Source organism: Paramisgurnus dabryanus, chromosome 19 (assembly GCF_030506205.2).
Source record: "Paramisgurnus dabryanus chromosome 19, PD_genome_1.1, whole genome shotgun sequence".
NCBI lineage: Eukaryota > Metazoa > Chordata > Actinopteri > Cypriniformes > Cobitidae > Paramisgurnus > Paramisgurnus dabryanus.
Genome location: NC_133355.1, coordinates 13,583,497 through 13,606,434, shown reverse-complemented (window position 1 = coordinate 13,606,434; position 22,938 = coordinate 13,583,497). Strand labels below are relative to the sequence as shown.

At 37.8% G+C, this 22,938-nt stretch overlaps 1 protein-coding gene across 2 annotated transcripts in view; it reads left to right on the top strand.

Moving 5' to 3' along the window:
• The window catches only part of LOC135779551 (exostosin-1c), a 67,395-nt gene that overhangs the window by 42,579 nt on the left and 1,878 nt on the right, over positions 1-22,938 (top strand). For both annotated transcript variants that reach the window (XM_065290322.2, XM_065290328.2), the window contains exons 3-9: positions 16,938-17,031; positions 18,423-18,530; positions 20,280-20,399; positions 21,331-21,463; positions 21,962-22,080; positions 22,499-22,594; positions 22,681-22,767. In XM_065290322.2, the coding sequence (XP_065146394.1) occupies positions 16,938-17,031; positions 18,423-18,530; positions 20,280-20,399; positions 21,331-21,463; positions 21,962-22,080; positions 22,499-22,594; positions 22,681-22,767 (757 nt within the window). The remainder of the gene's footprint in view (positions 1-16,937; positions 17,032-18,422; positions 18,531-20,279; positions 20,400-21,330; positions 21,464-21,961; positions 22,081-22,498; positions 22,595-22,680; positions 22,768-22,938) is intronic.

The window sequence follows — 22,938 nt, the reverse complement described above, 5'->3', positions numbered from 1 at the left end:
TTTCAGTTTGAGTTAAATCACCCCTCAACTTGGCTCATCTTTGTTTTCACCGTCTCAAACGGAAATACCTATGACGCAGTTTTTTTACCTGACGGGAGGGGTTCTGGTGGACCAATCACAGCGCTTACGGTCCGCGTAGAGCCGACGCGCTGTTAGAAATTTTGTGAGGTGCGCGTCAGGCTACGCACAGGCTACGGATAGCCTACGCCGTAGCTACGCCGTAGGACCTACGCACGACTATAAATCGCCCTTAAGGAGTTTATAAGTCAAGTTCAGTGTTTCCTCTAGGATTTTTTTCAGCTGTGGCGGCAGGGGGCGCCCATGATGATAATAAATGTAAAAAAAAATTTTTATGTAGAATATATAGGCTACAGTAAACTAACATGTATTTTTTTATAATTTTCACGCTGTCATTTACTTTTCCTTATATTTATAGCATATTGCTTTTCTATGTTTGATCTAAACTGTATTTTCTTTAAAAAAACGTTACACAGCTACGTACGTAGTTCGGATATTTCATTGTAGTTTTAATGTAGTGTGCATTGCAAGTTCGTCCTCGTGTTTAGCGTACAGAGCTGTTACAAAGTCATGCAGTCCTGTTTGATAATCCGCACCGCTGTGATTGACAGAACAACCGACCAGTTATCCGACATCAGCAGCAATTTTATTTCACACCCGTACCATTTGACATAAAGACTGTGACCCCGAGCCGGTCACACCGCAAATCGCGCAGTTAAATATAAACCTTTACCGGTCTTCAGACAGATCTTAATCACAAATAAGCATGGGAAATTTAAAAACGAGTCGAATTTTGGTCTTGGATGTCAGACCCGCATTTTACTCTTGTCTATTGAGTCCCGACCTGCATTTACAACACAAATGACACGCGAATAGCCTATTACACCCGTTAGATCAAATATTATGCAGTTCACCCGCGGGTACCCCGACCCTGCTGTTTCGTCTGAAAACAGATAAAACAGTCTCACCGTCTGCCTCAAGTTTCTATTACCAACGTTCTTCTCTTCCACGGGAATAATGTAAGTTTCCTTACAAACAGATTCGACTATTAATGTCTTGCAGTCGCATATAAGTAGTATTCAGTATTTAGCCTTTTGTTTTTGGACAAATATCTTATTTAATGTGAAACTTTGTTAGTGTCGATCTAAAGCACAGACGATTGACTGACAGCTGAGCGCTCAGCAGTGCGCTGCGCTTATAGCCTATATTCTGAATAACTAATGGCCTGATAAGTTGATAATATGAGTACAGTGATTCCAAATGAATGTCCAAAAAACTCGTAATATGTTAAATCAAAAGTTTAATAATGTCTTTTCTCGCAGCCCTGCGCTGTGTTGGTGTAGATATGCGCCGGTGAACATCATATGCGTGATGACCTTGCAGCTTAAATTACCCTAAATTTATAGTCATAAAGATAAAAGTAAAACAACATTCGAAACTTCAAATGATGTATTTTTATTTGTGTAAACTCACAATAAGGAGAAAACCTTGTGCTTATTTATAATCATTAAAAACATGACGTGTTTTCTGCTGGTTTGGTTTTAGAGCGCGTCACAAAAAAAGAACAGAAAGTCAAATACTTTTTTATTCGTTTTGTCAATTTAATAATTATTTAAGTGCAACATATTTCGTATAGGCTTATTTATTTTATTATTATTTCTCAAAACAGAAACGTAGCTTAATAATCCTCTGTTGATTTAAATCTATTTGTGCATGAAACTAAACCCATGGAGGAAATTATGATATTTTAGGAGATTTATTTATAAATGAATGAACAACGCGAATCCAGAAAGGAATTTATTTCTAGACAGCCAGTCTCGCAGAGCGGACATTTCGGTAGCTTTTTTGCGAGCTGCCGCTGTGGGTTTTGTCTAGAAGGGATACAGCAAATGCCGAAAAGTTAAGGATTAGATTTGGAGGTAGGATTATTAGGATGAAAACAGCGGTTCTGGCTAAATTAGATACAAATACATCCTACAATCGTGTGAAATTTTGTGTTTAGAGTTGGGTTTGGTTAAAGGATTAGGATAAAACAGTGCTCATCCAACGAGATTTCGTTTGCTGTATCCCTTCTATCCACAACCGCAGGCGTGGCGGGGATGTTTTAGGAGTGGCGGGCCACCACGGTTGAATGTATATAGCGGAAACACTGCAAGTTCATACGTCCGCTATTATCCACTGGGTGGCGATCTTACCCAACTTAAACACTGACGCATTCACTGAAAACACCGTGTAGTACTGTTCATGGCTCCGTCTGAATCTGATCTCTTACTAAAGTTCTTCACAAAAATGGAATTATCTCCGCTTTTAATAAAAAAATTTGAAAGGTGATAAGAGATCAAATGAAGGTAGGATGAAATGTTTTTTTGTTTGTTTTTGTTTTAAAGCGGATGGTCTGTTCTTTCATTTGATATTTTATGTTTATATAAAGAAGATAATTTTCTGGAAGGCATTAAACTAAAACTGGGTGGCAACTTAAAAAAAAAAAACGCTGACGGGGAAAGAGTTCAGCATGCTTCCAAGCATATTTGATCATCACTTCAACAGTTGCACGATATAAATGTTAATGTATAAATTAGATGAATGGTGATTTATAAAATAAACACCACAGTCTTAAATCATATTTTCATTGTGTCTTTGCTGTGTCTGTGTTGGTTGTGAACTGCGCTCTGTTTCAGTCACACTTGATTCTGAGGAACTACTTTGTTTGACGGAAGAGTAATATTTGTACTAATATAATTACAACTTATTTGTGTTTTATTTTATAAAATCCCGCTAACGTTATGCATATGAAGTAACTGTTTTATAAACGCAATAAACCCCTCGAAGCGTTGGGTTACCAGTGCATTTTATAACAGCTAAGGGGGTTTAGGCACTCCGCTTCGCGTCGTGCCTAACAACGCCCCTTAGCTGTTATAAAATGCACTGGTAACCCACTGCTTCTCGGGGTTTATTGCTTTATTATCTATAAGGATACATGTTAAAACAATCCGATATAGCGTTTATAATAGCTGGTTGGTAGATGTTTACTATTTTTGGCAAAACCTCCGTTGCAAACCAACATTTACCAGCATTTACATGAATAAAATAATTTTTACTTTGAAAATGATGCGCTGTCACGTTAACATCAGCTGTTCGTTTACATAAGACTCCGTCTACGTTCATTTACACTCAGAGCAACGTCTGAGTTCTCAAACTAAAACAGGGTCTTCAGCGTTTGCGAACGAATCCGTTTATGAGGGTCGAAAACGGTGATGTAGTGTAGATGAAAGGCGTAAACGTAGCAAAAGTAACGCGTTTTAAAGGATAAACGCATTAATGTAAACATAGCCACAGAAAGAGGATAAAGTACAAAATGCCCCTCTATAATTAATGATGCAGAAAGAAAGGATGTAATGTAGAAACACCTTAGCAGCAAATTTATATAAATCCAATCCAGATGGCATATTTCACAAAAGTAAAGTCATTTACAGTAAATTTTATTTAATTATCACTGATGCTTGGCAGATATCACCTGTAATATCACTTATATAACTTAAGCCAAATGCATTCACTGATGCTAACATCAGTGACATCTCTGTCAACTTTTGTTGCATATTTATTGCATATTATTTTGCTTTCAAAAAGCTTTAAACCTGGATATTGCAAGTTTTGAAAGGAAAAATTATAGTTGAATTCATCTCATTTATTACTTAAATCTGCTGATGGCCCTAAAATACATACATGAATACACACCCACAGAAGTTCAAACAGACATTAAGGTCCTGTTTACACCTGGTGTTAAGATGCATTGTGGTCGATTAAATCACAAGTGGACGATGCTAAATAAAGGTGTAAACGGGGTGTAAAACAGGGAGCTCATCCACTTTCAACCACAATTGAGGTAGTCGAAAACGCATCTTAATTCCAGGTGTAAATGTGCTTTTAGAGGACAGACTAACTCTTCTTGCCTTGGGCTGTCTATGTGCTGCAGTTATTGAGGCTTATAAACCACTGATGGTGCAGACACTACAGATTAAAACAGTCACTCACACACACACACACACACACACACACACACGTACGTGGGGTGTGGCTTGCCGGCTTTGACAGACAGCTACGACGGGGCCGCTGAGCTTTATCTCTCATCCGTTGCAGAAGGACAAAGGTCAAGTGTAAATAACTCTCTTACTTCCTCTATCTCTCCCCCACCAACCCTCTGTCCTTCTATTACTGTTTGCTGGATTAGATATTTAATCTGGCTTGTGTTGACCATGCTTATGTATCAGCATACAACGCTGCTCAGGGCCAAAACCGTTACCGTTAAACAATTAAAGCCTTCTTTGAGAGAGAAAGAGAGAGAGAGAGAGAGAGAGAGAGAGAGAGAGAGAGAGAGAGTAGGCCAAACAATGAGACAAACAATGGAAAACTGTTTTTTTTTAAGTTAGGAGAACACAAGGACTGCTGTGTGTTTGCAGCACAATATGTGTCTGCATCAGTGGCGGCTGGTGACTGCTCTTACGAGGGGCGCAAATTAAAAATAATGAGTGTCAGGTGTGTTGCTCGTGTTTTCAAAATATGTGTTTGTTACATCATGTGAACCATGTGTATCACGTGTTTTGTCAAATTAAGTTCCTGCTGCACACGTGTCAAAACCGTATATGCATATCATAAACCCTTTAGACGCGTCTGCAGCAGGCACTTATTTTAAAAAGACACGTGATGCACATAGGTTCACTCGACGCGCCAAACACATGTTTTGAAATGACGAACCACACACATGATGGGCTACATACATGTTGTGATGTACTTCGCATTGTGCGTCCTCGAAAAAAAGAAGTCACCTGGCGCCACTGGTCTGCATGTCATAATATAGGAGAAAATCAATTATATAGATGTATATTACTGCTTTATTCTGTTATTTAACCTGTGTGTTTAGCTTTTGATCTTATTCTTTTATTTCTAAATGAATACTATTTTAATTTTGCACTATATAAGCAGCTCAGCTGCAAATGCTTTGGCAATACAAATGTAAAGTGTTTCATGCCAATAAAGCACACTTAAATTGAAAATTGAGATAGAGAGAGGTGGTGAATGAGGTGGCGGCATTTAGATCACCTTACAATAGATACAACAGATTAAAAAAAGTTTTTTTATGTACAAGTGCTGAAAGCAAGAATACATGCAAGGTATGTGAAATGTCAACAAGTCATATTCTGATAAGAGCAATCATTTTCATATCCACTTCTAAAATTAAGCTCAGTGAATTGCAAATGCAGATCATTTGCGCTGTAATATTTTTTCAGGCTGTATTTTACTTCTCATATTTTTGCACTGGAGACTAAAGTAAGAAAACATACCCACCATGCTAATATATAGACAAACTGGGTGTGTCTATTGCAAATCATTATGCAAGTTACAGATTTTTTTTACTTTCTGTCTGAAACAATGACCTAAAGTATGTGGTGGTATTGCCAAATCATTTGCAATAAAGCAGATGTAAAACTTAATTTTACTAATTTAAATAGTAGAGAAAAATAAGGAAGTAAGGAAAAATAGTAAAGAAAAATTGAAATTATTACTAAGATAAAAAATAAACATTACTTAAAACAGCCTAAAGTGGTTAGCTGGTATTCAGTTGGTCTTACCGGCATCCTAGACCAAGCAGGAATTTAGCTGGTTAGTGGAAAGACCAGCTGACAACTCCCAAAACCCCAATAAAACCAAAAATGTAGGCTTGGTCAGACTGGTAGACCAGATAAACCATCTTAGGCTTGGATTGGCCTGTTTATAATTTGACACATTGTCTTAAAATGCAGTGCTTATGCCACAAGATGCCACATAAACGTGTCCTGTGCAAACGCCCCTAAAGCTAAAATCCTAGGGTCATTCATGAGATGAGGAATTCTGAAAATGGAATAGGAAAGAGGAATATTACATAGAAATTTCCCTCCATAAGTATAGAGGAAAGACATAATTTAAGAGTTTGGTTCCAAAACACGATAAACGCCAAAAAAAAAAATATACCACAAAAATCAGTATTGAACCAGGTCAGTATTAAAAAAGTAAATTCTTTATTTTACACAAAATCAGATATCGGCCGTATTATTCGGTCATCTTTTCTCCTTCTCCCTTTTTTCCCAAAACGCGATAAATGCCACACTGTGAAAAATACTTTGCTGCCTTAAAATTTTTGGTTGAATCAACTGGGATTCACAAGTCATTTCAACTTACTATTATTTACCTTGACTAGAGATGAGTTGTTATAACTTATAAAATTAAGTTGACTTTTCTCAACTATATTTTATAAGTTGTGACAACTCATCTCTGTTGACATGACTTGTAAATCTAAGTTGGTTTAACAAAAATTTTTAAGGCAGCAAAGTATTTTTTACAGTGCAGTCCTCCTTCTCTGCAGAATGCAATAAATCTGCTCAACAAATCACAGCGCACCATTTCACGCATTGTAAACAATAATGGCAGCGCGTTGAATACACACTAAATCCTAGTTTTCCTCATCTATCCTTTGTACTTAGTGATCAACAAACAAAAAAAAAACAAAATAATACTTTTGATGGCATTGATAAACTCGTACAGGACCAAAACATTTTACAGCTGATCGCTTTCAGGAAAAGTTCAGCAATGACGTCACAAGGATGACAGCAGCAATGACAGTGTTCTTAATATGACAAAGTGTTTTGATTTAATGCCATTAAGATTTATTTTGTTAATCAGTGTATACCACTACTTAATTAAATGAATATAACATGGCAAAGATGAATGCACATTTATATACTGATTAGATTTTTATTCAATAGATTTATAGCATTTAAAAAAAAAATCAATTTGGTTTTATGGATTTGAATTTTTTATGTTATTATAACCTAAAGATGCTATGTGAAAGTTAGTAACAGAAAATAGTGTTTTTCATTTCCTTGGTATAGAAAACACGTTTTTACCGAAATTAGTCAAAATGGATTTATTGCGTTTTGGAAGCAAACTCTTCAATTTTTTCTGTCTGCTGTGGAGTCAAGAAATTTGTAAGATGAATATCAGGCAATTTAGCCTTTATTGTGCCAATATATGGAGGGCTCTGTAGGCTATATAATATAGGCAATATTACGATGAGAGAAGAAGAAAGTGTGGAAGTCTTTCTCTCTGTTGTGGTTCTTCAAATATTCCAAATGTTCTAGCTCTTTTTTCTCTTTTGTCTCTGTAATCTCTGTTTTTCTGCTTCAGAAAACCTTGAACATTGTGGTTTGTGTGTGTGCATGTTTGTGTGTTGCTGTCCAGCACAGATCTTTAATTTGATTGTACATGTGTGAGGTTCTTTTTCACTACACAACAGCATGATAAGCCTCTCTGTTCTTCGTTTTGTCTGTCACTCTCTCTCTCTCGCACCCGTACACACAGGCGACTTTGGCTGGCGTCCCAGGCAGAGCCCTCTGCGAACACACACCTTTCACCCTGCCTGCTTTATGAGTCATGCACCAATGCTGCCACACTGAGCGCAGTCACATTAGCTGCGACTGCTAACACCTTCATCTGTTATCAGCTGTTAGCACACATTTACACCACAGCTATCTGTTGCTCTTCACTCGGTGTGTTTAATTGTGGAAAACAGGATTTTCTTTTGCTTTTTGAAAAATAAAGGGGCTCAATCATCTGTGCAGACCGGTGGTCTCCAACATGATGCCTGGGGGCACCCGGTGAGTTTGTCAACTACAGAGTAAAATACTATAAATAGCCTCAACTTCTTTGTTTCATATTACACAAGACGTATATGAAATAATAAAAAGGAACTATTTTAATATGCATAATTAAATGTATTTTTTTACCCTAAGCAAGTGTTTTCGATCTAATCATGAGCTACCTAGTAAGCGAAAGACGGTATTGAGCGTGTGTGTCTGTGCTGAACATGCATACTTGTGCTCATGAATATACAAATATATTCAGAACGAAAAAGTAGTCCATACAACTCACACAATATAATCTATTGTGGATTAAATATAAGTCTGCTGAAGTCATACAATGTTTTGTGTTAGGAATGTTCCTGAAGCTAAATTAGTACAGAATTGGTTTAGCGATGCAAAGTTTGTGGGTTTGGTTCCTAGGAAACACATACTAAAAAATGTGTATACACTGAATGCATTGTAAATAGGTCAAAATTTGACTCATCTTTATTTCACTGATTCAATGATTCAGTCACAATCTAATGATAACAGCTCACTGGAGAGGAAGATTATCACAGATAATAGATTTAAGAAATAAGAAGTGCAAACTTTTTACATTTATGCTGCTTAAAGGTCCCGTGTTTTTGAAGCTTTGATTGTGTTTACAGTGCGCAAAATAACATGTGTTCATGTTTCACGTTTAAAAAAATGCGGTATTTTTAACACAATTTACTTATCTGTATACCACTGCTTTCACTGTCCTCATAACAGGCTGATGCCTTTCTTTTGTATGAAGTCCCTACTTCAGAAATACGTATCGAGTTATGATTGTGTAGTTTGTTTAGTGTGTTGTGATTCGATAGCAGCTTAGCTTGCCGTTAGCTTAGCTGGCGACTGACGTATTCCTGTGGGCGGGGTTAAGTCAAAAAAACTGTTCTACTGACGTCATTAAAGCAGGAAGTAGAGGACTGTAGTCCAAACCGGCCGTTCGCTGTAGACTCTGGCTGTTTCTCAATTCTAAGAATGCAAAGAACTTGTGTTATCGTGGAGACTGGTCTTGCCAGGCGACCTTGGAAGAACGAACTCAGAAGGTTGCGAGAACACAGAACACACTTGTGAGAATTGAGATGTGTGCGATTTTCTGTTGGTCACTTGACCTCCCCAGATTTTAACGCGCAAGTCTGCACTCGATGCATCCACGATATCAAGAACTCATCCGGTATTTCCTCTGTACTTGCGTTCTTGAGAATTGGAATTGAACTTCGACTGTTAATTATGACGTAGAGCGAGGACACAAGGACGCAAGATCGCTGAAGAACGCGTATTGAGAAACAGCCTTTGTAAGTCAAATTCTGTTAAAGGGACTGTAAGTAGGGTTTTAAGTGTTTTTTTATCAAAATCTATGTCTTTATTCATAAATATGTCCTCGTTGGTGTCAAATGACCTCTGCCAGTGATCTGACTTTTCTTTGTAAGCTTAGAATTTCTTTTCTTTACTTACATTGAACGTAAGTAAAGAGAACTTGAACTAGGGCTGCACGATGTGAGGAAAAGTTGTGATGTGCGGTGATATTGTTTAATGTTGCGATGACGATGTGAGTTGCGATTAATATTTTATACTTTTCATGTTTTAGGGGCCATTCACATGTCGTGCCTAAAAACGCGTGGAAAACGCTAAACACGTAGGTTATTGTCACATGATCTGTACGCTGCGCTTGTGTCATTCTGAAAAGTTTAAATGTTTTTGAAAAGCCTGGAAAAATGAGCGTGTCGCACCGTCGTGCGAGTCGCGACCGCGGCGCCTCCTACATTTGAAATAACGAACTTGAGCGCGCAATAGACGCTAAATGTGAATCACCGCTTCCACAGTACCTGTGTTTGCGGTGTCATCTCTCCTAAATCCAAAATAATTCCATGATATAGCTGAGGTGAGAATCACAACTTCCATACTGTATATAGTATGCAAAGAGTACGAAAAGTAGTGCTTTTCGCCTACTATATAGTATGGAAGTATGCGGTTTGGGACGCAGGGATGTCTTCAGGACTAAACGTGATAGGTCAAACGTTTATTAAATGCGCTTACTGTTTTCCCTTCATTCATCGCATCAAGGCTGTCTGTTGCGATGTGTTCATCGCGTGAGTTCATATCGCGATGACGATGAAAATTCGATGTATCGTTAGCCCTAACTTGAACGAAAGTCCAAGGAGACTTCCATGTTGTTCCGCCGTAATGATAAACTATAATAGCAGAGAGGGACAAAAAGCACTAGCCTACCAACGCGTTTCCACAACGCGTTTTTATTCAGAACACGTGAACCAGCTACAACTGACAAGGAGATCAGTGATAACATAACGGCTACCGTAGTTGCAACACGCATTTGGAAAGGCAAGGCGCTAGAGAGCACTGTTCGTTTGAATGCAAAATAAAATTTCACCACTAGATGGGGTAAATCCTACTTATTGTCCCTTTAAAGAAAATATATCGCCTGGCAGTGAACTTTTGAGCTTTATCATTTTAGAGATATTATTTATGCTATTATAGCAACTTTACACACTAACTACGGTTTCAAAAATGGGATCAGAAAGAATGTGACCTTTAATGGCTGTGAAAACCTTTGACTTTGAATTTGTATGTGCAATTTCTTCATATGTTTGCCAAATTAAACATACTCACTCCTACATAATTCACTTTGGCACCCATAATAAATGCACACTGTATGTAGGAGTATACAGTGTATATATTCACATGAATCCATGTTCAGATCTGCTATTCAACATTAACCAGTATGAATGCTATCTTTCACACTCACCACATTCAGCTCAAACCGCCTCTCTTTCAATCACACTCATTCACACACTGGTTCTTACACACTCACACACAAACAGACAGAGATCTCCGGTGTACAGCCACTGATGACAGCTGAGCAGCCGGGGAATGTTCAGCAGCTCTGATACACAGAGAGCACAACAGCTGCCCTCTCACTGCTCTCAATGACACACAGAGAGAGAAAGAGAGGCGAGGGAGACATTGGAAATAAGGAAACACTGAGGTGGCATTGAAGCCAAAAAAGAGTAAGAAAGATGGAGAAGCAGTGGTTCCTGGATGTCTGTGACCGCACTCATGAATATTTTTTCCTCTAAGAAATTCCATTAAATATTTCACACACATTCCCCACTGGAGAGGACAGATATCGGAAGCGCAGCTGGGAGGTGTCTCCAGGCCACGCAGTCGTGAGCATACATCGGTGCATGCGCACACAAACGTGCAGACACATGCTGCGTCTGACGTATATAAACACAGATAACAGCAGACATTCACCTGCAGGCGTCTATTCTTAACCGAGTGTAGCATGTGCATGAGTTTACTTAGCAGGGGCACTCAAAAACGCGCACACACAGATGCAGAGATCCCGCAGGGCGTTGTGGATATTGCTTCATTATTAGAGCCTTTATAGGAGTGTTAGAAAAGAAACAACCTCATTTAGCAGCATCTGGAGTTATTAACAGTTACCCCATACGCGATTTAAAATTTAAAGACTATTTAAGAAACAGCTCACCTATAATTAAAAAAATCTACCGTTCTCAATATTTAAGATGCAGAATGGGATTTAAACATGGCAAAGTAAGAAATAGTTTACTTGAATATGAACATTTTCTTAATTTATTTACCATTATCCTATATCTGATGTATGTGAATAGATATGCATGTTTTTTCTTAAGACAAACCACTAAGATGCGACGTTGTATATTTAAACTTACGACACTGATCTGTATGTTTCCATGGATACGCGACATATTGATCGCTAAATAAGCTCTTTTCTCTCACAATGTGCTCTGCTTCTGAAGACATATATTAAGCCACTTGAGTCATTTCGATTAGTTTAATGATAGATGTTTGTGCTTTTTGGAGCTTTGTTGGCTCCCTTATAACATGACAGCATTTTAAAGTGCACCTATTTCATTGCTAATAAAACAACGCTATTTTGTGTATTTGGTATAATATAATGTGTTTGCGTGGTTAAAACACTTTATTTTCCGCATACCGTACATTTTTGTAGCTCCAGAATGATTTCACTCTCTTTCTGAAACGCACTGATTTTGTACAAAACTCATAGATTTGAAAAGCGCTGTGACCCGATGGACCAGCTAATCTGTACGTTGTGTTTGGGCTAAATACCTCTGACGTCAGCCGGAAATGTGACGCTCCTTACCATGTTTTAAAGATTCACTCACAATGCAATCCTAAAAGGAGTTTAGTACAGGCTGTGAGTCCTAGCGGGAGGAATTATGATAATATCGGTCTTGTCTACATCACCAATCCCAGGAAGTAAACTGTTACCTACAATCCGTGTGTTTGTTGTAGTCCAAGAAAAGAGATTTACGTTGGAGACGATAACTCGCGTCATCTTTTACTTCGGGGTTTGTACCTTTTGCATATTGTTAACATGTACTAATACACACTTACACACCAAAGGATATGTAAAAACGTGAATCGGACCATAGGAGCTCCTTTATATAAAACTATTTGTTTGTGTTGAACTGAAAAAAGTAAACAAAATAATTTCACTTAGGTTTTATTTGGTATTTAACAAATGTAAACTGTCTTTTGCTGCAAAACCCTCTAAGTGCATGTAAGCTTTTTTGTCAAAAACCTCCACTTTCTAAAAAATCCACTTCTTTGGACAAGACAGACAGTTACAAAATCACTGAAGATGATTGCAATTGATGAAAGTAAGAATTCAGAATGTAAAAATGAAGAAACTGGCTCTGTGATGCATGTGGCTGCCACATCCGGGTTGTATTCAGGTCCAAGTACACACAAGGGACCCAAGTTTGAATGTGATCCACAGTCATTTCACATTCATCTTCAGTGCACTTTGAGGAAAATTAGCGGATTATGCCAACAAAGCGGTATTTCTGAAAGGAGGCCAGGATTAAGACATTTTGATGTACATATACTACGTCCCAAAAGCAATCGAATAATATAATTATCTCATTTTTGACAGAGGTGGCGTTTAGCAGCTTTTGCACTTGAGCTCCTTATATATAGCCGAATACTGTCACTAGAATATACATTAAAAAGAGCATGCACAAAGTGGTCAATGCACAGGAAATACAGAACTGATTGTTGCCCCATGAGCACATTAGTAAGACACAGAAACATAAATGAAATTGCCATTTGTTGGCACCTTGAGACACAAAAACCCTGTTAAATGATTTATTCGTTCCGCTATTCACAAGTAAACGACTTCATTAAAATACACTGGAGGACACAAAGGAAATAAACTCAGAGTGGGAACCAGCAATGACTCAATGAGTCAACACTACTGCACACGTACACATCCACACTCCCGATTACAAAACACATATTGAGTCTTCCCATATATTTCTCTTTCACACAGCCAGAGATGACTGATGCATTAGCTCATAAAGAGCAGTTCACTTAACAGGTAGTAAACAGGAGAGCAGATTTGAGCTTCTCCTAACAATCTGTGGTCTCTAACAGGGTCTGAGTGCACAGAGAGCCCCGATGATTGCAGGGTAAACAACCCCACATTAAGCGCCACATGAAGGACTGTTATCACTATCGGGAGGTCTACCTTGCATAATACACCATCTTAGATCAGACTGGATTTTGTTGGTTTGTGTGCTTTTGTTACTGGTCTGGCTAGTGGAGAAGTACTGTCTCTCTAAGGGCCTGTTCACACTACTATAAAGATAACTATTAGCATCCACTCCAACGGACGAGAACCTTATAGGTTTCACATTTTAAATCTTTCTAAATTCCAATGGAATTTGATTGAATGTCAATGTTTTATCATTCATCATTAGTTATTTTTTCTATTTTGTAGATAAATCTGCAATAGAAAGTTGAACTGTATTATTAAAGTAATGCAATACAGGGTAAAGTACAAACATGCCAACATGATCTCACAGAGAGTTGTGTTATAGTCATGCAAAATTTTATTAATTTATTTGTGTCCATGGCACGAAATTCAGCTTTTTTTGTGCCTTAAGCACGAAAGTCTTTTTTCGTCACACGAATTTCTAAATAGTTTTTTGTGTCCGTGTCCGAATCATTGTCGCTTGGGTTTTGGATGTACTTTTATGTATTGGTTTCTACATGTTTTTCTTCTGCTTTTAAAACCATTCTCGCCTGGAGTTGGGGTTTGGGTTAGGATGTCTAAAAATGTAATAGAAAGTGATTCTAACCCCAAGCGACAATGGTAAGAAAATAGGAAAAAACAATGATAAAACAAGACATAAAATAACACGAAAAAGAAATGCGTGCAACGGACACGAAAAACTATTTAAAGAAATTTGTGCAAGTGTCACGAAAAAACATTCGTGCTCAAGCCACGAACACAAATAAATTAATCACATTTTCTGTGAATATAACACAACTTTCCGTAAGATCAGTCTGAACACATTATGTAATCTTCATTTATTTGTAAAAAAAAAATGTGTATTTGGATACATTACCATTCATAGATAGAAACTGTGGATTAATGACCAAAATCCTTAGAGGGAGTGCCAAGATAGAAAAGACGAAGGGTAGCCCTGTTCACCTTTCACTGGTTGACCGGTAAATAAACACACCTCCTGCTAAATGAAGATAGAGGTGCTTTCATACGAGCCTGTTTCCAGTTCTTTTGGAGGTTTCGGTCAGGGCCAGGCACCATGGAATGCTTTTGCTGGGCTACATTGGGTTCTTTCAGGGTTGTAACGGTTTTAAACATCCAGGGACGACTCAGAGCCAAGCAAAATGAGGTTCAGATGATCTTTAGTAAACAGCTAGTGGGCATTTAAAGACACACACAGTTCCAGCACTGCAATCAGAGGCAACAAATGTTTATGCAGCGATGAGACGTTTGTTGGCAAGGCGGAGAGCATTTGTGCGAGTTGTTGAAAATTAGAATATACCAAGCTGGATGGGGAAATAAACAGTTTTTCGAGTATTACAAACCACAAAAGTTTAAACAAATTGTAGAAGTGCTACACCTGCATTTGCAGGAACCGCAATTATTGTAATTCTTTAAAAAAAAAACACAGATAGCTGCCACACTGTCTACTGTTAAAGGGATAGTTCACACAAAGGTAAAAAATACCACATGATTTACTCACCCTCAAGCCATTCTCGATGTTTATGATTACCTTTTATCCCTCAAACACAATTGAAGTTATATTAGAAAATGTCCTGGCTGTTCCAAGATTTATAATAGTAGTAAATGGGGCTTTTGATTTAAAACCTCAAAAAGTCCATCCATCCTTCACAGAAGTAATCAACACGGCTTCTTTGGGTTAATAAAGGGTTTCCAAAGCAATAAATGTGATTTTGAAATATCTACATTTAAAACTTTACAAACTAAAAACAACTAGCTTCCGGTAACAACTGATGCATGTTTATCCTACATGGCTCAACATAAAGGACTGCCCGGTGGACCGGGGCAAGCGTGAGAGACGTTCGGGCCAGTAAAAAGTATTGTCACTTGCCCGATCGGGCCAGTGCTTCACCCTTAGTCACTAAAATATATTTTCATCAATGTATATTATTTAACATCTTGGAAGCAGACATTTATTTGGGTAAAACACGACGAAAGAAACGATGCAATATTTTGCACAATTTGCTGTCAGTTTACAGGTAAAAGTTGGGAGCCTTTTTGCAATGGAACATGTCTGTTGTATATGTATACAATTATATTTGACTTTTAAATTATTATTTTAAAATATGTGACACTGACATTTTTTATTGGGGGCAGCGAAAATTTTGGCAGGGCAAGTGAAAACCTGAACCACTGGCTTAACCGGGCCAGTATAAAAAATTATTTGCGTTGAGCTCTGTCCCACATCATCTCATAAATTCACGCCGGTCATTACAGGAAGCTAGTTATTATACTTTATAAAGTTTTAAACATTGAAAGTTTTAAACATTGATTTACTTCTGTGAAGGATGGATGGACTTTAAATGAGAAGCACCATTTACTCTCATTATAAAGCATGATTAAATCATGGTGTAATTTTCATTTTTGCGTGAACTATTCCTTAAAAGAAAGCATCTTATCTGCAAGAAAACATAATGAGTGACTAATTTGGACTTTTTGGGGGGTGAGGGGGTTGATCTATAGAAAGCAACTCTGCAGCAGAGGAGATGTGTGAGACTCACAATAAATATTTTATAGTTTGGTGTAAACATGCTGCAAAACTAATACTGCAATACTCTATGCATAAATAAAACTAAGCACATACGAAAAATTGAGTGAATAACTTTATGTTTTATCAGATTGAATTATTCTATTTTTGCTATTCAGTGAATTAAGATTGAATTTTCCATCGCTTTTTATCTCACATCTTGGAAAGCATTTTGTTCACTAAGCTTGCTGCAATGCATCGTGGGATTGCTTTCTCCTTTACCGTGACTTTCCGCAGCCAATTAATAACAAACATGTTAGTCTGTATTAATAAAATGTTTTCCGATGTTTTGCTGAACTTTCTATACAAGGCAGATGGCAGCTCAGCGCTCGCTGCCTGCGGATCTGACAGAACATTTATCTGAAAGCAGATCTGCTATACAATAATTTCCATACTCATTAACACACACTGGGTCAGCCGCGGTTTGTTCTCACCTTCACCCTCACATATCATCCAGAGGTGCCAATCACACAAAGCATTTGAATTCAATGTATTCTTAGAAACTATAAATGGTTGCCAGGGACAACAGCTTGAGGCAAAGACGATGGCTCGCTTGGATCAAAACGCACCCCCCTTAGAATGGCCGTGCCTGTGTGGATCTCAAAGACCTCTGATGTTCTCCTTAAATGGGCTTTGAAAGTTTTTTCTCAGTGCTATAATTGGCTGTATTTTTTATTCTTTTTGGCTCTTTCTTTTGATACAACAGAGAGAAAATGGACAGGAAATGATCAGGAAGTGTTGCAAGCCAGATTTGAACCCAAGATATTGCCCACACAAACAAACAGCACAATATGTGAGAGTTTGTATACTCCAACTTCAGCACAGCCCATTGAATGTTATGCTTAAATAGTCTTTATATTTCTGTGACAGGAAAGACTTTTCCAAAAATGTGGATAGGTAACAAATAACATGGCGTGATATTTTCCCCAACATAAAGATAGTTACCTTAAATTGTCAACTGTGTTCTTGTATACAAGGGAAATCTGACTCCAATAATTTGGCACTCATCTCTTTGTTTGTGCTTTGCAAGGACTTTTGCTAGATCTCACTTCACTCTTTTTATTTTTATTCTGCCTAGATTTGATTATCAAGAGCTGCTCCACAACTCCACCTTCTGCCTCGTTCCTCGTGGCCGGCGCTTGGGATCGTTTCGTTTCCTAGAGTCTTTGCAGGTAAGACCTTCTGTGACCCCTTTCTGAACCACAAGTCCAAACAGAACAGTACGCTTCAACGAACGACGCAAGAAAGGTTTGACTGCGATTATGAAAACAGTCAGGTCTCTCCCAGATAAACAGCACGTTAGCTATTAAGTGGTAAAACTTCCCAGGCACATATATTCTCGGACGTCCCGGTGGAGTGTGTGAAAGGGCCGGAAGCTCGCCGAGGGTGTCCTCGACTGCCGAGCCGTGCTGAATGGATAAATCCACAAAACAGTGGGTTTGGCAGCCAGCTCGGCCCTCACACTGGTCTCCCCGCCCTCCATGGCTCTCTTTCTTCTTTTGAGTCGACTCTTCTGTCTTTCTGTGCCTCCATGCTTTTCATATAAGCCCTAGATCTCTTTTCTTTTAAGGCAGCCAAAGCCACAGAAAGAACTGGCAATTATAACTATAATCTGTGGAAAGTCTTGGAACATCCTCTGACCTCCTGTCTAATCTCACACCAGCCTCCCTTTCAACTAGTATACTAGTTGATATTAAAGTTAGAAATAAATCACATCTAACATAAAGAATAGCAATATTATCAAGCCATAGCCTAAACATGAATACAATATAACATCCACTGCAAATTTCCACCACTACTAGATTCACTCGTTACAAAAAATGGCTATAAAAGCAACCAAGAAATGTATCAAGGTACTAGTCAGGCGGCCCTCAAGTGCTCAAAACAAAAGCAAACTCCTGGATCTCTGTGGGCACAACAGGCAAAGGTAAAAATCAGTCACCTGAAGCAATTTGTTGCCGTCCGCCCATGTGTCCTCTAACGCCTGTTTAGGATGAAAGCCAGGCTGCACACTGCTAGAGGGGGTGTGTTTGATCTCGGCCCCTTCTTATGATCGCACTCTCTTGTGATTTAATTAAAAAACTCACTGTAGACCAGAATACGAAACTGAATGACGAAAACAAGATGTAAAAGGCAAACAAGGAATAAGGAAGAAAAAATAGAGCAACATCAAAAACGGAATAGCATACAAGAGGGAAAGCGAGCATCAAACTCCACTTCAATAACTTATGGACTGTGGCTCTCTTCCTACCAACACCACCGAATGTGAAAAGATGGGGGTAATTAACACATCTGTCCGTCTGGATTCATACATTCACACAGGCCTCCTCTGAGACTTTGTTCACATACAAACAAGCTTTTTATCATCACACACACTATATTCTATCTTATGACCTTGCCCGAAGGGAAAAATTAAAAGCACTATGTATATACTTCAGTGCATACGGTGTACAGCCGGTCTATTTTTTTGTGTTATTTTTTCTCCATTAGATCGATTGATTGTGGTTTGCTAATTATAGTACATGACGCATTTTCTGTCTCTTTTGCCTGGGGTGTCTCACAGGCCGCCTGTATCCCAGTGTTACTCAGTAATGGCTGGGAGTTACCTTTCTCTGAAGTCATCCAATGGAACCAGGCTGTCATCGAAGGCGACGAGAGACTGTTGTTACAGGTAGACTCTTCCTCTAATATTTAGGTTTTTTACTGCAGAGGGAACATAATGAGGAAAGATTGTGTTAAATAAGAAACATGTTAGTTTGTTTTTTCAAAAATTTTAATTTTATATGTACAGAGCCTACATATAGATATAAAAATGAAAATGTGCTATCAGATGTTTGTTATCATGAATAAATATTAAAAAGTCCCCTGAAATATTTACTTTTTGGCCAATTGCAGCATATTACAATCAAATACGTTTGTATAGTAAACACTAATCTGTCTATCAAACTGTATTCGACATCATGCCGCTCTGCGCCAACCGAGAGCGTTTCGAAAGCTGGGTCATTCTACAAAAACATCCACTTTTGGCATGGCAAGAGGTCTTAAAATTAATTTATTTTTCTAACATTTAAACTTAGACCACATTAGTAGATTACTCTTTGACTTTATAAGTACACATAAATGAAAGCTTAATGATTTTTTATTTTTTGTTTGCATGTACTTCAAGACTGCATAGACTTTTTTGTCACTGGTTTTACCTTACTTCTTTAGCAATATTAAAGGTGTTTATAAATTTTTTTTCAGCTTTAAAGCTTAATTCTTAAGTGTAGCAGAATTCAATGAATTCAAAATTATCATCATGTCACATGTGAAAGATTTTATTTAATGTGAAAGAAAAAAGCACAGTAACACTAGGGACACAACAAAACACCAGTCACTGGTGTTGTTGATCTTTACTGGTGTTACCCATAAGGAAGGTAACACCAGTGACAGTAACACCAGTGACAATTTTCATGAAAACTGCATTTTACAAAATTTCTCCTGCAAAGTATCAAACCGCATGTTGTCAATCATTTTATATTCACTAAATTAAGTAGTTTAATCTATTTGTATTCTATTTTTTTGCAATTCCCTAACAATAAAGGAGGTCATACCAGTGACTTAAACTCAAAGCTTCATATGATATCATGAGATAAATGAGAAGATTTCTGATAACTGAAAAGAAACAGTGGACTTATATGGGCGTCTCTTCATAGATCTCCAGGAAATTGAAAGAAGGAAGTCAAGTGAAGTCATCAGTGTGATTTTGATTTAAAAATAAGAGCTTTTTTGTTAAACAGTAACACCAGTGACACAACTCCAGGGGACCACTACTTTCATTATATATTTTATAATATTTATTTAGCATTTTGTCTTTTAATGTAATTTACATCATATATTTGATAGTTATGGACACATTATTGTATTTTAAATGGAAGAAAACACTGTTTTTGATCTCAAAATAAAGCATTTTCCCTCTGTACATGACTGTGGGGACGAGCACTTCTGTGGTGCTTGGAATTCGAATTTATTAATAAAAATCAAATATTGCTACATTGATAGCTCAAGAGGTTTAATTGTTCAAATAACATATTGTTTCATTTTAAAATATAAAAAATTGTTACCCTAAAGGGTGTTTCAAGTGCAATATTTCTGTAAAGGCTAGGGAAAGAAAAATTGAGCTACACAGCTATGTTTTTTAATTATTCTCGCGGTTTCTCGCGGAGTCTTTTATTCAAATTCTGTTATAAAATGTTTGATTTAAAAGTGTTTAATGGTGTTAATATAAACAGACTATACATATTGTAGCCTAAATATATGCTGTGTGTGAGACCAGAGAGAGGGGATAGTAGAAAAGTTGTAATCCAAGTTTTGGAGTTATCATGTATATTAGTTTACCTCAGTGCGTCAGGTGGGTTTTGATGTCACTTTGTTCCCTCAGGTGCCGTCGACAGCGCGTGCTGTGGGCATTGACAGGGTGCTCGCGCTGAGGCAGCGCACACAGATGCTCTGGGAGGCGTATTTCTCCTCAGTGGATAAGATCGTACTCACCACACTTGAGGTGAGGCTTTGACATCTTACATGATAATGTGGCGTGTCTGATAGAAAAGAAGGTCTGTCCGGGGAAATTAAAGAAGCACAGAATGCCATACATCATTAGCGCACACCTAGTCCTCTGAACCGAGGTTAATTGCTAAAGAAATGGCGATTTTGCCAGCAGTTATGCCTTACGTACATACTCCCCCTGCTGGCCGAACAGCAGAACTGCTCAGGTCAGGTGAAAACGAGTCTCCTGAAAGCTGATTGGGCTGCCTTAGATATATTCCCATATACCCATAAAAAGCTTGGCATAACTAGAAAATATTTTTTTATTGCTTTAGCTTATTTAAATGATTATTTTGTACTCATTTAAAAGATCATGTTGAGGTCCCCTAGTGGGAGCCCAGACCCCTAATTAATAAACACTTTAAGGAAAACACCACAGTTTTTCATTATTTTACTATGTTCTTACCTCAACTTAGACAAATTAATAAATATCTATCTTTTTTCAATGCGTGCACTTAATCTTTGTACAGCGCATTGTGAATGTGTTAGGATTTAGCCTAGCCCCATTCATTCCTTAGGATCCAAACAGGGATGAATTTAGAAGCCACCAAACACTTGCATGTTTTCCCTATTTAAAGACTGTTACATGAGTAGTTACACGAGTAAGTATGGTGGCACAAAATAAAACGTGGTGATTTTTTTAAGCGGATAAAAAATGAGAACTATATTGTATGGCGGAAGAGCATTTAGTTTGCAGCACTTCGGCCTTGGCACGCAGTAACATCATTACTCCCCCTCTCTCTCAAACTTTCATCAATATTACTACGCCCAAGACTAGGTCTCTGTTTGTTAATGTAGAGGATGTCTGTTGTTAAATGTACTATATTTGATTATATATCAAATTATGTTTGGTAATACACTTAACACCGTTGCCTAAATGTGTTTAGATCATAAAGGACAGGGTGTATTCCCACATCTCCAGAAATAAATTAATGTGGAATTCCTTACCTGGTGGGCTGCTGGTTCTGCCCGAGTACTCTACACACCTGGCCCACTATCCCTTCTATTACTTAAACCTTGGTAAGCATATGATCTGAAATGTCATTGTGTATATGCAAGTAAGTAGAAAGTCACGTATAGTATAGAACCTATAGTTTTGAATAGATTACTAGCATACTTTATGCAGTATGCACTTATATACTCGTTTTAAAGTACACAGTATTTGAACTTTTATGGTTAATGTTTAAGTAAAGTTAAGATATTTTCAGTATTATATAAAAGTATCTTGACTTTTTGCAGTTTGAATAAATGATGTGTCAGTAATGAGATGGTAAAAATCACAGCTGATGTTGTTTCTGGTTGATTGTAAGTGCCTAGTCAAGCTGAGCACATTGCATTCTGGGAAGCAGTGTTTTTTTCGGCTGTATACGGTAACTGTGCATAGAAAATATGCATACTGTGCACAGTTGAGCTTATACTGCAAAATATGAATAGCATTAAGGGAACTGTTTCAGGCATTTGTGCAATATAGAAAGTATATATTATATGACTTTCTTATTGTTTTATTTGCTGATGTAGGGATCAGCCCAGGTCAAGAGTTTACTGCTGTCATTCATGCCACATCACCTCTGCTGTCCCAGTCTCAACCAGTCATGAAGCTTCTGCAGGTCGTCTCCAAATCCAAATACTGCTCACAGGTACTGCAACGCTAGACCAGAATTAGACTGGGTTTGTTACAGTCAACAATGATGATAAATCTATAATATTTGTGAAATCCAGGCTGAAGTAACACAATCCAATTATGAGATAGGATCATCAAAGTTTGATTTTATTCACTAATTTCACATTTATTTCAATCTTTGACGTGGCCTTAGTCAGTCAGAATTAAGATATGATTTTTCACAGAATGTTCTTTACATTATGTAGAATGATTTTATTAAGAAAACAGTCTGTTAAAAAAATGACTTTGTTGTCTCGGGTTATTTGACCGCCAGTGATCGATTTTAATAGCAGCTGTAAACAGTGCTAAAGACAAAAACCACCAAAAAGTCATTTCTGCCATCAGTCTGGAGTTCATGCTGTGATGGTATGTTTTCTTGTTTGGGTTCTTGTCAGATCATAATCTTGTGGAACAGTGAAAAGCCGCCCCCTCACCGGAGTAAATGGCCTCCTATGCCAGTGCCCCTTACCGTCACAGATGGCAGAAGAAAAGTGAGTTTACAAGCGAGAACACATTCATGCTGTCTCTGCGAGCATCTCTGTCTCATTTCTCACAAACTTTTTTTATCTGTTGACAGACGAGCAGTCGTTTCCTTCCTCATGTAGCTATTGAGACAGAGGCGGTTTTGAGCCTGGATGAGGACACCGTTCTGTTGACCAGTGAGGTAAGAGTTTTACTCTTCATCCAATTCAGTCCCCATTTAAGATGTCACTAAAATGACCCATGAAAGTTTTTTATTTGTTTGTTAAAATGTGACCATGTCTGTGAAAACCAGGGTGAATTAATATTAAATGTTGATTTCACAATGATTTCAATCTTACTCAGACAATATAAA